The sequence below is a fragment of the Sminthopsis crassicaudata genome, chromosome 4, assembly GCF_048593235.1.
Source record: "Sminthopsis crassicaudata isolate SCR6 chromosome 4, ASM4859323v1, whole genome shotgun sequence".
Lineage (NCBI taxonomy): Eukaryota > Metazoa > Chordata > Mammalia > Dasyuromorphia > Dasyuridae > Sminthopsis > Sminthopsis crassicaudata.
In genome coordinates, this window is record NC_133620.1 from 303781349 (window position 1) to 303797006 (window position 15658).

The following is a 15658-nucleotide window of genomic DNA, read 5'->3' on the forward strand; positions in this document are numbered from 1 at the left end:
CAAAACTACAAAATACTTTCCACACAAATTAAGCCTGATCTAACCAACTGGAAAAATATTAAATGCTCTTGGATAGGGCGAGCAAATATAATAAAGATGAAAATACTACCTAAACTAATCTATTTATTTAGCGCTCTACCAGACTCCCAAAAAACTATTTTAATAACCTAGAAAAAATAACAATAAAGTTCATATGGAAAAACAAAAGGTCAAGAATTTCAAGGGAATTATGAAAAAAAAAATCAAATGAAGGTGGCCTAGCTATACCAGATCTAAAATTATATTATAAAGCAGCGGTTACCAAAACCATTTGGTATTGGCTAAGAAACAGACTAGTTGATTAGTGGAATAGGTTAAGTCCAAAGGACAAAATAATCAATAACCTTAATAATCTAGTGTTTGACAAATCCAAGGACCACAGCTTTTGGGATAAGAACTCAATGTTTGACAAAAATTGCTGGGAAAATTGGAAATTAATATGGCAGAAACTAAGAATTAACCCACACTTAACACCGTACACCAAAATCAGGTCAAAATGGGTTCATGACCTAGGCATTCGATTATAAATAAATTAGAAGAACATAGGATAGTTTACCTCTCAGACCTGTGGAAGAGGAATGAATTTATGTCCAAAGAAGAACTAGAGATCATTACTGATCACAAAGTAGAAAACTTTGATTATATCAAATTGAAAAGTTTTTGTACAAACAAAACTAATGCAGATAAGATTAGAAGGGAAACAATAAACTGGGAAAACATTTTTACAGTCAAAGGTTCAGATAAAGGCCTCATTTCCAAAACCTATAGAGAATTGACTCTAATATATAAGAAATCAAGCCATTCTCCAATTGCTAAATGGTCAAAGGATATGAACAGACAATTCTCAGATGAAAAAATAAAAGCTATTTCTACTCATATGAAAGAGTGTTCCAGATCACTATTGATCAAAGAAATGCAGGTTAAGACAACTCTGAGATACCACTACACACCTGTCACTTTGGCTAGTCTGACAGGGAAAGATAATGCGCAATGTTGGAGGGGATGTGGGAAAACAAGGACACTGATACATTGTTGGTGGAATTGTGAATACATCCTACCATTCTGGAGAGCAATTTGGAACTATTCTCAAAAAGTGGTCAAACTGTGCATACCCTTTGACCCAGCAGTGTTATTTATTGGGCTTATATCCCAAAGAGATTTTAAAAAAGGGAAAGGAACCTGTATGTGCAAGAATGTTTGCAGCCCTCTTTGTAGTGGCCAGAAACTGGAAACAGAGTGGATGCTCATCAATTGGAGAATGGCTGAATAAAATATGGAATATTATTGTTCTGTAATAAATGACCAACAGAATGATTTCAGAAAGGCCTGGAGAGACTGATGCTGAGTGAAATGAGCAGGACCAGGAGACCGTTGTATACTTCAACAACAATACTATATGATGATCAATTCTGATGGATGTGGCTATTTTCAACAATGAGATGAACCAAATCAGTTCCAATAGAGTAATAATGAACTGAACCAGCTACACCCAGCAAAAGAACTCTGGGAGATGATTATGACTACGTAGAATTCCCAATCCCTCTATTTTTGTATGCCTGCATTTTGGATTTCCTTCACAGGCTAATTGTATACTATTTCAAAGTCAGATTCTTTTTGTACTGCAAAACAACTGTTTGGACATATATACATATATTGTATTTAATTTATACTTTAACATATTTAACATATATTAGTCAACCTGCCATTTGGGGGGGGAGAGGGGAGAGGAGAGGAGGGGAAAAATTAGAACAGAATGTTTGGCAATTGTCAATGTTGTAAAATTACCCATGTATATATTTGGTAAATAAAAACTATTAAATTAAAAAAAAGAAGAATTTATATCTATACAAATCTTTTGTGGGCTTTGAAAAAATTAATCCCCAAATATTTCATACATTTTGCAGTAGTTTGGAATAAAAAAAAAAAAAAAAAAAGAATGCTGTGGATAAGCTCGCTTACCTTGTTTGGAATAGGATTTCAAATTATATCTTTTTGTATGTTGATATGATTATACAAAAAAAAAATGGTACTTAAAAAAATTATTATTTAAAATAAATACAAAATAAGAAAAAAAACAAAATAAAGACAGAAAAAGAAATAAAATGTAGCCAGTAGAACATCAGGGATGATTCAAAATATGTAACAATGAATTTCCATTTCAGTAAAGCATATATAATAATAGAAAACATTATATTCATGACTGCCCATCTTTGCTTCCTTGTAGGTGTTCTTTTGTTCTCTGCTGTGCACTTTTTGCTTTATCCTTTTTTTCCCTTTTCATCTCCTCCACCTCTCCCACAAGAAGGCTACAGTAATGTAGACATGGACCCACATATATATGCTTATATATACATATATAGATATAGATATACATTTATACATATAGATATGCATCTAAAACAATATTAATATCTGAAATATAATGTAGATTTGTCTCCTCATTGAATCTTTAAAGTTTTACTTTGAGATCAATTACTATGCCTTCTACATTTAAATGGTTTGCATAGTATATCATTTTGGGTTGTAACTTGAGGTCCTTTGCTCTTTCTGATAACATTATTCCATTCCCTCCTGTGGTTTCTGGTGAAGTCTTATATTACTTGAACTTTATTTTCTTTCCTTTATTGAAAACATTTCTTCTGGTTTCTTGTAAAATTTGTTGTCACTTAGAATTGTAAAACTTAGCCACTATCTATCTTGTAGCATAGGAGATTTTTTGGTTCTTAGAAGAGGTCTGAGGATTCTTTATAATGGTTCTTTTATTTTCTGTGCTCAGAAATTCTGGACAGCTTAATTTTTCTTTAATTATGGTGTTCAGATTTTTTTTCACTTGTCATTTTTTGGAAAAGACCTGCCACATCCTGTCTTCCAGATAAATGATTTGTTTGTATAGTCTTCGTTTATCATTATTGCTTGTTTATTCCTCTTCTTCCAAATTGTCCTTTATTTCTATAACTATGTATTCCTGATTGATTATATTCTTTTGTTTCTTTGGTAAGGTTTGATACTGGATTCAAGTTTTTCTATTCTGATGATTGTTTCTGTTATATAGCCCATAAATTCTTTTTTTCCAAATTCTTCTTTCTATAATAAGCCATTCAGAAACATTCTACTATTGTTCCATGATCTTTTGAGGATTCACAGGGTCCACTGCCTCAAGTGTTGATTCATTTTTTCCTTTGCCTTTCAACATTTATTCACAGATGTTTAGATGACCTAAAGGTTGAATTCTCTTCAGTTATTCTCAAATTGACTTTTCTCCCTCCTGAAAGCTTTAGCAATTATAGTGACGTTTTCTTTATATTTCCCACCACTCTGACTACTTCCCCTTTGATGGCAGTTTCACCATGGGTTAGACCTGAAAGTTCTCTCAGTCTCCTTCCACACTGAGCAATGCATATTTCACTAATCTTGATCTCTGTCCCAGGTTATGTCCTAGGGTAGTGTGAAGGAGAGGATAGAACTGGGAACAGGTAGAAATGGAATAGTCTGTCATTTCCTTCTCTGGTTCCTGTCCTAGTCTCAATTTGACAAAGAGAAATAGGCAGAAACTTTGAGTTGGTCTTGCTGTAAGAATAGCCTTGCTTTTTTATGAATTGATTGAATTAAACAGAATCCCTGACTATTTGAAGAGCTGGAAAGGAAAAGTTACATGGCTCTGTCACCATTACAGTTTGAGAAACACACAAGAAGAGCTCAGGTTAGTAGCAAAGTATAGGAATATATCTCTTCTCTAATTCTCACTATGATCTTTAGAGAAAGTTTGAGTTGTAGCTTAATGTCTATGGTCATGCCTTTGGCTGTCTCTCTGATGTAATATGATTTTGTGGTCCCCTGATTTTAGGGTGAATTTCTGTTCTGGTAATAAGTCAGTGATTCTAGATTTTCTAGTTTTGGACTCTGCCTCAGAAAATTCCCACATCCAATCTGTCTGATTCTCACCACTGCTTAGTCAGATAGCTTCTGGTCTCAGCATAGTCCCACAGATCATTCTCTGAGACAATGGTAAACAAACCACTCCTCAATTCCTTGCCAATTGATAATCTGATCAGTAATAATCTGGAAAATGAGAACCAAATTCCTTCCTACCTATGAGTCATAGAATTAGCATATCAGTGCTAGAAAGTGTCTCCTTCTGCTTCTTTGCTAATTTCTTTTTAGAAATTCAAGCCCACTTTACTTACAATAAACTTTGCTCCTCGACTAGGAGATGAGTTCAAGCCTGCAAATTCTTTTGAGACACCCTGCAGCACTGGTCTGGGACCCCAAACTTTTGGGATCTTCTTTCTTAACACAAGATCTGCTGCTAGTATGAGGGGGAATGACTACTGCATCCAGAAGATCACTCTTTTTGGGTTTGTTTTTTTTTTTTGGACTAAATTTGTAATTTCATTTGTGCAAAGAAATTCCTGTACCTATATAGATCAACACCTCCTTTGCAACACAGAAGTTTAGAGTTGTCTGGGACACTTATCGATTAAGTGACTTGCCTGGATTCATGCATTCAATTGTTTATTTTTATTTTCAAAGAGGACCAACTTCTAGGTAAACTGGATTTAAGTGAGGCAGAATTGCGCAAAGTCATCACCCTCACTTTCTCTTCCAGAATCTTCAGAGAGTAGTAGTAAGTCAGGACAACTTGTGATGGCCCTAGGTAAGGTGAAAGTCTTAAATGTCTAACCAAGTTCTGAGCACTCCAGGATACCTGCTTCAATTGCCTTTACAGCCACTAGAACAAATTGTTTCTCATCTGCTCATTCCATTCTAGTCTTCACATACTTGGGATGGGACAGCCTCCTAACTTTGACAGATCTGAGGCCTCAACCTGGTTTAGTCCATCTACCAAGACAGTTCTTGCAGCCACAGGTGAGAATTGGGTGGAAGATGAACACCAAAAGCAGATGAGCAACCCTGAAGAGGGGTTGGCAAGCCCTCACAGCAAAAGTACAAGTACTTCCTGAGCATCCCATATTCCAATGCAGCTAGTATGGGAAGACAAGGAACTTGATTCCAGGTTCTGATCTTTGGATCAGCTTTCTATATTGAGAGAGATGATTTATTAGGACCCTTATTTTATTCCAATTAGCATTAACCAGTTTGATATGTTATCTAAATCGTAAAGAAATAGATAAGTTATGTCCTAATAGTAGACGTCAAATCTTAATGTGACATTCACTACTTGTTTACCAGTTATGGAACTCATGTGCTTCATATAAATGCTAACATAAATATCTCCATCCTGTTTAGCTCAAAACCTACCATGGGTAGGATGTCTTGATTCTTTGGAAAGTCTCCCAACATTTTTGTCCCTTGGTACCACTGTCTTCTCCAACATGAGCAGGTGGCTATCTTATAATCAGCTGAATCAGCAGTGATTTCCCATGTTTCACCCAATCTGTGATCCATCCCACTTCACTCTGATGATATATCATTTTTAGCCTCAAAACAAGGTTTATTAATCAATGGGATTTTGTATTTTGTGTTGCCTCTTCAGAGTGTATAGATATTGAATCCAGTATCAAACTCTGTAAAAACATGGGCCATCTCAGAGACATCTCAGATCATGAAAAAGACTTGAGGTCCACTTCATTAGAAAGGACCAAAGACACTTTAATAAAGTTCTATTGGCTCGGAGCTTTATCTCACTTATTTTCTTTGCAGACTAGACAATTTCATACTCTACAACATAACATGCTGTCTCTGGAAAAATTTTTTTGGAGGGGACAGAGGAATAAGAAAAAAGGTGGAAAGAAAAGTGTAATGTCCGGGCTAGCTCTCTGGAGGGTCTCAGGAGAAGTGATGAAGTCAGGAGAGCCACCACGAGGCTGGTCAAAAATGAAGTCCCGAATCTTTTCTGAGAGTTCTTCTGTCTGTGGCTGAGAGTCTTCTGTGTTTGAGACTCACTTAAATTACCGTGAGAAACATATTACATCCCTATAACACACTGAGCATGCACAACCATTACATCACCATATGTTTAAAAAACATTATCTCACACTTAGTAAGTGCTTAACTATAAGCACTCTGCTGTCCTTGATTTGAAGTGTCCAGAGGACTGAAAATAAAAGACAGCCAAAATAATGTAAATTTAAGAGCATTTATTGCTAGCTAGCAACTGAACCCCACTAGAACAGGGGAGTCCAAACAATTTCAGAGATACATATTTATAGAAAGAAATTCCTAATACATTTGTCATACTAAAGGAATTTCATCCTAGGCAGGAGGCAAAGATTATCACACTAAGAGTGCCATTCCCAGATAGGCAATAAGACAGTATTTCTTTATGATTATCAAGTTGTCAAGGTTTTTGGTTTTTTTAGGACAAATGTATTTATTACTTTTCTCAGATACAGCGAGTATGCAAAGTTTCTACTAAAACAAAGTGGGCAAAGTGTGTTTCTACTAGCAAAGTGTGCAAAACAGTTCACCTGTCCTTTCAAATAATTTAAAAGTCCAAAAATCAGTGCAGGCTGAATACAAAACATAATATTCTGCCCCTTCAATGTAAATTCACATTACAAGCAAGATGTAAAGTATTTACTTAAGAGAAGATCTTTTAAAGGACAGCTAGGTAGCAAGGTAGATACTGGGCCAGGTCTAAAATCAGGAAGACTTATCTTCCTGACTTCAAATCTGGCCTCAGATAATTAATAGCTATGTGACCACAAGTCACTTAACCCTATTTGCTTAATCCTCATCTGTAAAATGAGCTAGAGTTGGAAATGGCAAATCACATTAGTATCTTTGTCAAAAAAAACAAAAACAAAAATAAAAACAAAAACAAAAACCTCCAAATGGAATCAGGAATAATCAGACATGATTGAAATGAGTGAACAACAATAATCTTTAAAAATTGAAGAATTAGAAGTAAAAAAAAAAAAAAAAAAAAAAAAAAGTACTAAAGGGTTATTGGCTTGGGAACGTGTTTTTAAAAAAAAAGGAGAAGAGTATGTTGGAGAAGGAGAGAATATGTTGGCATTGAGAGGAGACAGAGATGGGACAGGGGGAAGAGATGGCATAAGAGAAGGAGGAAGAGAGGAAAATGGTTTGTTGGAAATAAGGGACAGAAAGGCACAAATTCCTAGTGAACTTATCATTTGCCAGGGAAAAGGAGATACCCCATGAGGTTGGGATCTGTCTTTGCTAGCAGATAGGATCCTGGGGGACTTGGAACCCTAAAAATGTTAGCTGTGAGAAGTGGGGTTTGGGAAGCACGTTGGAATGGGGGAAGGGCTGCCACATGAAAAGGTCCTTGTCATGTTAGATTGTCAGGTGACAATCTAATTTCCCCTTCCTCCCACTAAATGTGGTGCAGCTGCTTTTTAACAAATTGCAGCTCCTTCCTGATTGAAACAGTAATTGCTTATATTATTTAAAGGAACAGCCTACATGGCGGTAATAACTGGATGTTTTATTTTTATTTTTCAAGTCTATAGCTGCTCTAAGAGGTTTGTTGGAACCATAAATTTTCTGAAAGCCATTTATTTCTACCAAGGTATCCTATCAGTCTTCAGCAAATGATTTAATGTTTATCTAAGTGCATAATGGTATCCTTGTTTAAGGAATAGGATAACAACAACAACAACAACAAAACATAGAGCAGAACTTTAACCTGATCTGATAAGTTGACAGGGCTATTTCCAAAAAGTTTATAGGGACTCCTCAATTGGAGGAAGTTGACTTAACACTTTCTTTTAAGAATGAAGAATTAATTCCAATAAGGTTCTTTTATGTGAAATTTAAGGTTCTATATTCTCTATGAGTTTTACTTGATTGTATTGAAACATTTTAAAGTTGTAGCCATTATTTAAAGGAACTCTGAGTAGTTTTAAAAAATAAATAAAACAAAACATAAATAAAGGGATGGATAAAAATAAATAAATAGATGAGTAAGTTTAAAAAAAAAAAAACTTTTTGCCTTTGTCCCATTGAAAATAATTCTGTTATGAACAAAATGCAATTTAGAATTTTTCTACATATAGGTTATTTTAAAATTAAAACCATCTACTTAGATATGAAAAATAAGCTGTGAACTTTTAGATTCATCTGAAGCTTTAGTTGATGAGAATTGCTATAGGAGATAAAATCTTTTGGGACTGCAGCTGATATAACTATATATAACTATATATATATAGTTATATAGTAATATAGGAGAGGGAGAGGGAGGAGAGGGGGAGGGAGAGGGAGAGGGAGGAGAGGGGGAGGGGGAAGGAAAGGGAGAGGGGAAAGGAGAAGGGGAGGGAGAAGGGGAAGGGGAGAGGGAGGGAGGGAGAAGAAGGAGGGAGAAGAAGGGAAGGAGAAGAGGAGGGAGAAGGAGGGAGGGAGGAGGGGGAAAAGAAAGGAGGGAGAATGGAAGAGAAAGGAGGGAGGAGGTCAGGGGAGGGAGGGGGTCAGGGTTAGGGTTAGAGGAGGGAGAGGGGAAGGAGAGAGAGACAGACAGAGACAGAGATAAGAAAGAGGATAAAACTCCAAATAGATTGTGTCTGACAGATCATCAAGCCAGTGATCCACCCTTTGAAATGAATGTTATAAGCTACTCAGAAGTTGTTACTAGTGGAAGTTAGTATCTGGGAACGAATTAGAAGGATGATCTTGGCCTCTGCTGAAGGTAGGATCCTTCTGGTTCAATTTCCCAATAGTCTTTTGAATAAGAACCACCTAATTATTCCAGAGTCTGGCTTAAGGTGGGAATTGTTAAGAATTAGGACAGTTACCTAAAGTAAAACTGCATTAAGGATGTTTTATCCTGTTCTCTCAAGTCAAGACCTAAAGGACCAGTTTTGATACTATTTAAATCATGTTCCTGATTTCTCCTCTTATAGCAAATTTCTGTAATCAGAGTAAGTAGTCAGTGGAAGATACAGATATTATTTCGATTTGCACCCAGCCTGGGAGGATTCTCTGGTTGCTGCTATAAAATCTTTTAATTCTTTTGCTTCCCGGGGCTAGTTCTTTGTTTGAAAGGCCTATTTGCCTAAGTATTTGAAGCCACTCCCACTTTCCCTTCCGTTCATTGAGAGGAAGCAGACAATTTTAGGCAGCCCTGATCAGGCTAAGGTTTTTTTTTAGGACCCTGAAAACTAAACTAATCTACTTAGAGCCTTTCATACTGTCTCTGGAACCTTATCCTAGATCGCTTGCTTACTTCTCAAAGATTTATATTGACTTCAAATAAGGTTTTCATGTTTTGCATGATCAGGGTAACTATATGGAAAAAAAGGAGTTTCTTGACAGCCAAACAATTCCCCATTAAGTATGCAGGGAAAACAATTACTGCCAGCTATCCATGGACCCTGAGAGGTTTCTGTTGTTTCCTAAAGGAAGGGAAATTCACTTCAGGTGAAGGGAAGCAGGCTTACAGATCAGCTATCCATGTTGCTGATTATTGGCCCCGATCAGCCATGGCAACTTAATTCCTCAACTCTTGACTGCTACACTCCCTCGTATAGTTCCCAAGCAAGTAAATTCTGAAAGGACTATTAAAAGAGCCTGCACATGTGCCCCTTAGAGGGGCTTCAAACTGCTTTCCATTTTGTTAACACCTATACTAATTAGGTAAAAGCCTTTCCTTGTAAGTTTTTGCTGAGAGAGAGCATACTCACAGAAGGGTACAATGTTCTATCCACTGCACTTACTCCTTTGAGGAAACAAAAGCAAGAATTTTGGGAAAACATTCTTTAGTATTTATCCTAGGAAAAATTATTTGAATGAGAAGCATTTATGATAACCTCATCTTCCCCCCAGCCTTCCTCTGGGTGGATTTCTGATGACTGTTACTGTCTCTAGTAACCTCCATATTAACTATACTTTTGTTTATTCTTTCTCTTTTGCTCATATTTAGTCTTTGTATTTTTAATATATTTGTGAGAGTTGCTTCTTCCAAACTCTGACTCATGACCACTTGATCAACTTAAAATCACCTGAGACCTGACCAGATGTTGCTGCCACTACCTAGAAATCACTTGTCTCCCCTCTTCAGTCTGGATCCCACTGGGTGGGGCTAAGTATATGCCTCTAGTCAGTCTGAATCAGTTCCAGAAGATGAGATATTTGTCCCTTTGTCCCAAATGAATCTAGGTCTGGACTGCTTGAGGTGGAAATGGTGTGACAATGGACCTGAGGCTCCAGGGCCTCCACAGTGCTGTAGTTCTATGGCTGCCAAGTCCAATCTGTTCTGTGATGACTGGGTTTCTAAGACGGATAGTGGGAGCTGGTAGAAGCAGATTTTCTATTCTGATTCCAGCCCAGGCTGCCCCCAGCTTGTTAGCCAAAGCTTCTATGAGCCAACCTAGGACTCAGAGGACCTAACATGCTATTCCAAGGAACCTCTCCTTGGCATAAGCTGCCACCTTCTGCCTGCTAAAATGATATTCTCTTTCAGCATTACTCTCTCTTTTATCTCTTTCTCACCTATTTCCCTAACAAGACTTTATACCTCTCTGTCAAGATTTCTCTGCTAGAAACTTTACTTCTCTATCAGGACTTTGCCACCAAGGAATTCAGTTTTTCTATTCATGCACAGCAAAGGCTAACTTCCCAATGCCAATAATAAACTTCTTTTACCAGTCTAGCTTTTCGGGTTTGTAAATTTCTTTACGAAGGACCTTTGCACCACCAGAAAGGGGATTACCACAACTCTCTACTCTGCGCCAAATCCTAGGGGAATCTAGGGGAGCCAAAACTCTTAATTTGGTTCCCTGAACCCCGAACCTGCCACTAACCAGGAACCCTAACCTCATCAGATACATACATACTTACAGAACTGTGTTTAGAACTCAAACCCCTAATCCTTCAATCTATACTGCATCTTTCCAGAGACTATTTTAAGCAACATTGTTTTCTTAACCTGTGTGTGTGATGTGAGATTGTTTGTGTATGGGGGTACGCACATGTGTAAAGAGAGTTAAGGAGGGATGAAGAAGAAGAAGAATGCAGGCAAGATGCTTAGACACTCTTCTCCATGCAAGCAGAACTGGAAAGCTCAATGGGGAAATGTAACTGAGTTATCAGGGAGATAATCTGAGTGGTAAGTAGTACTTGAGAAATTAGTCAGTCACATTTCATAGTCATCTCTTCAAATTATATAGTCATCGCTTCAATAGTCTATATTTTTATGATATTAAATAATATAAAACAGATTTAAAGGGAAGAAATAAAAAGGTATATACATTATTAAACTGGTAAAGACCAGGTGAAGAGGATCTTAAAATAATTTTTTTGTTTGAGTAAAATGAAAATTCTCAATTTTTTTGTTTTTTGGTGGTTGACATTTATTTTATTCAGTTTTTAATTTTATTTATTTATTTATTTTGTGACAGTACATATGCATGGGTAATTTTTTACAACATTATCCCTTGCACTCACTTCTATTCCAAATTTTCCCCTCCTTCCCTCTATCCCCTCCCCTAGATGGCAGGAAGTCCCATACATGTTAAATGTTATAGTATATCCTAGATATAATATATGTGTGTAGAACCGAATTTCTTGTTGCACAGAAAGAATTGGATTCAGAAGTTAAAAATAACTTGGGAAGAAAAACAAAAATGCAAGCAGTTTACACTCATTTCCCAGTGTTCTTTCTCTGGGTGTAGCTGATTCTGACCATCATTGATCAATTGGAACTGAATTAGATCTTCTCTTTTTCAAAGATATCCACTTCCAACAGAATACATCCTCATACAGTATCGTTGTTGAAGTGTATAATGATCTCCAGGTTCTGTTCATTTCACTCAGCATCAGTTCATATAAGTCTCTCCAATTCTCTCTGTATTCATCCTGCTGGTCATTTCTTACAGAACAATAATATTCCATAACATTCATATACCACAATTTACCTATCCATTCTCCAATTGATGGGCATCCATTCATTTTCCAGTTTCTTGCCATTACAAAAAGGGCTGCCACAAACATTTGGTACATACAGGTCCCTTTCCCTTCTTTAGTATTTCTTTGGGATATAAGCCCAGTAGTAGCACTGCTGGATCAAAGGGTATGCACAGTTTGACAACTTTTTGGGCATAATTCCAGATTGCTCTCCAGAATGGTTGGATTCTTTCACAACTCCACCAACAATGTCCCAGTTTTCCCACATCCCCTCCAACATTCATCATTATTTGTTCCTGTCATCTTAGCCAATCTGAGAGGTATGTAGTAGCATCTCAGAGTTGTCTTAATTTGCATTTCTCTGATCAATAGTGATTTGGAACACTCTTTCATATGAGTGGAAATAGTTTCAATTTCATCATCTGAAAATTGTCTGTTCATATTCTTTGACCATTTATCAATTGGAGAATGACTTGATTTCTTATAAATTAGAGACAGTTCTCTATTTTGGAAATGAGGTCTTTATCAGAACCTTTAACTGTAAAAATGTTTTCCCAATTTGTTACTTCCCTTCTAATCTTGTTTGCATTAGTTTGGTTTGTACAAAAGCTTTTTAATTTGATGTAATCAAAATTTTCTATTTTGTGATCAATAATGATCTCTAGTTCTCCTTTGGTCACAAATTCCTTCCTCCTCCACAAGACTGAGAGGTAGACTATCCTAGATTCCTCTAATTTATTTATAATCTCGTTCTTTATGACTAAGTCATGGACCCATTTTGATCTTATCTTGGTATGTGGTGTTAAGTGTGGGTCCATGCCTAATTTCTGCCATACTAATTTCCAGTTTTCCCAGCAGTTTTTGTCAAATAATGAATTGTTATCCCAAAAGTTGGGATCTTTGGGTTTGTCAAACACTAGATTGCTATAGTTGTTCACTATTTTGTCCTGTGAACCTAATCTATTCCACTGATCAACTAGTCTATTTCTTAGCCAATACCAAATGGTTTTGGTGACTGCTGCTTTATACTATAGTTTTAGATCAGGTACAGCGAGGCCACCTTCATTTGAGAAAATTCTCAATTTTTGACAGAATCTAAAAAGTAAATCTTTCTGCTTAAATTCAAAAAGTAATTAACTAATTACAAATGTCAGTTTGGATTTTACTTGAATTTACTCTTTTTAACAGTCCTTCTGATTAGATGAATTTTTTAAAAATTCTGTAATATTTATATTTAAAACTCTTGACAAATGAAGGGCTCCACAACCATTATCTGTGCTTTTCCCCTTTCAAATTTAGCATGTTATTTTACACTTTTACTATTACATGTCCACAAGCTCCTTACAAAGACATATTTTTCTAATGAATATGTTCCTTGTTTTTTTCTACCAAATATCATCTGAACAGAGCTTAAATAAAATACCATTCCTATAACCAGAATGAACTTGTACAAAAACAATGAAAATTATGATGTGTTTTGACCAATAGAAATGTGTTGGGTCATTCAAAATAAAAAAAAACCCTTTATTTCAAACTTGGGTTCTTTTTTTCTGCCCAAACTAAGAGAAAAACTAATTACTTTACCTATTACTTAAGACAAATTGAGATCCAGGAAAGACCTTAGCCAAGATTGGCCCATTGTATCTGGTGTAGTGTCCAGACCTAAGTCTTGCCCCTGGACTCATATGACAGGAGGAGCCCAGTGAAGCTGCCCAGCCTCACTTAAAACCAATTCAATTGCAAGTCAAGACATCACCCTCCAAGAAATTACTGGTTCCTTGGGAACAACAACAAGGTACTTAAAGGTTAATTGTTGTATTTATTTTTTCCCCCAAGCAAGAATACTAAAAAGCTATGTTTTTATGAATAATGGATGTGTTAAAATAGGGTTAACATTTTAATTGGTCTTAAATAGCCCTAAAATGATTCTCCAAATCTTGAGTATGGTCATTTAAAAAAACCAGTCTGCCTATGCAGAATGGGAGTATTTCCAAATAAGTATAACATTATATGTATTCCCCATAAATATAGAATGTCAATTGTTTTAGTTAGGCAGTCATAGACAGTTATGTTCAGTCTTAGAATTTTTTCTCTATTTCTCAAATGAGTAAATATAGTTTCTTAATGAAAAGTTCATTGTTCCTAGTATACTGATTAAAAAACAAATATTTATAAAATAAAACTCACTGTAAATAAGTGATACATTAAATATGGCCATGGAGTTTTTAAATTCAAATTTATCACTTTATTATTTCAAACTTTGAATCCATAGGGCCCTTATCTTAAAGATATGCTGGGTCCCCAATACCATGGTCAGGATTGCAGGTGAAAGAGATGGTAATTGCATAACGAGTACCCCAATGGACTTTCTCTACCTGATGGAGATTTTCTGAACCTGATGTGAAGAAGGAGACTCGACCTAAAAGAAGTAGAAAGCAAATATCATTACTGAAGACAAGGCAGATAACAGCTAGGATGACTGGCTATTTGAAAAATGCTATCATTTAGACCACTGGATATTTCTGTATGAAGAAGAGCTCCCATTAAAATAACTAATTTTATTTAATGAGAGCTACTAAAAAGCAGAGGATAAAATACCTTAATTTTACACGAGAAAAATCAAATAAAGGAATGAAAAAACAAACTCAGAGAAAAGGATAGGAACACAAATTCTTTTGGAGGAAAAAGTACAAGACTAGAGTGACCCAGGTTTTAGACTACACTGACATTTATAAAATCTAGATTTTGGAAGGATTGTAGGATTTTGGCAGTTTATTAGAATCTAGATGAAACTAGATTCTATATTAAGACACCATGGTAAAATTTTAAAAATATACTACTTAAAAAGAAATAAGGAAAATAACCTATAGGCTCTGCCCTCAAGCCCAGGAGTTACTCAGAAGATCACCAGAATCCATGAACAGAAAACATGGCATGAAATAGCCCAGGGCAATTCGAAATAACCTAGAGTCTGGCCTGAAGTCAGAGATACTCAGTGGTGGGAATGCTCCCAAATCATTGGCAGAAGATCCTTAGACAAAGACCACCTGGAGTAACCTTAAAAGTCCAATGATGGGAGCCTCATATGGGACAACCCCAGAGCCCAGTAGTAAGGGGAAAGACCTAAGATATAATCTTAGCATCCCTGGAGCTCTGTGACTAAAGGGAGGCTCCAGTATGAGAAGAGCCTTGGAGTTCCTTGAAGATAAGGGCTAGTCTTAGTCATCACATTTGGAATAAAGCAGGGCCTGCTAATGCTATTCAGAAGCATGAGAGCAGAATCTGAACAAAGCAATCTGCCTCTAATCCCCAATCCGGACAGCCAAGATGCCTAAATGAGCAGATCAAGAAAAATATTTAATATTATGAGAAAATATCTTGTACCTGGAAATAGTCGGGGCTCAACTTGAACTTACAACAAGTCTAAGTAAGTCTCAGAGAAAAAAATAAGTCCTGGCCCAAAAATTACAACATTATCTAGAACAAATAAAATAGGAGATACTAAATGGGAAAAAAAAAATGGCAAAGAGTGGAACAGTGGAAAATCTCAACCAAGTAAGGGATAACTTGAAAATCAGAATAGCCAAGTAGAAATCAACAACTAATTGTGACAAGAAATAAAATTTTAAAAAACTGAAAAAAACATAAGAGTATAATATAAAAAACAAATGACATGAAAAACAGATCAAGAAGCAATTTAAGGATTATCAGATCATCTAAAAATCATGACCAAAAATGCAAAAACTAGGTACTACATTCAAGAAATTATAAAAGAAAATTGTCAAGAATTAGAACC

At 36.0% G+C, this 15658-nt stretch overlaps 1 protein-coding gene across 8 annotated transcripts in view; it reads right to left on the bottom strand.

The window, feature by feature from the left end:
* OGFOD3 (2-oxoglutarate and iron dependent oxygenase domain containing 3) overlaps positions 1–15658 on the bottom strand; it is a 238297-nt gene that overhangs the window by 154668 nt on the left and 67971 nt on the right. For 2 of the 8 annotated variants that reach the window (XM_074265025.1, XM_074265027.1), the window contains one exon: positions 14085–14281. The exons of 5 other annotated variants lie outside the window; for them this stretch is intronic. In XM_074265025.1, the coding sequence (XP_074121126.1) occupies positions 14145–14281 (137 nt within the window). In that variant the 3' untranslated portion in view covers positions 14085–14144. Of the gene's footprint in view, positions 1–14084; positions 14282–15658 lie in introns of those variants that run through there. One more of the 8 variants, XM_074265026.1, reaches the window with a different exon arrangement.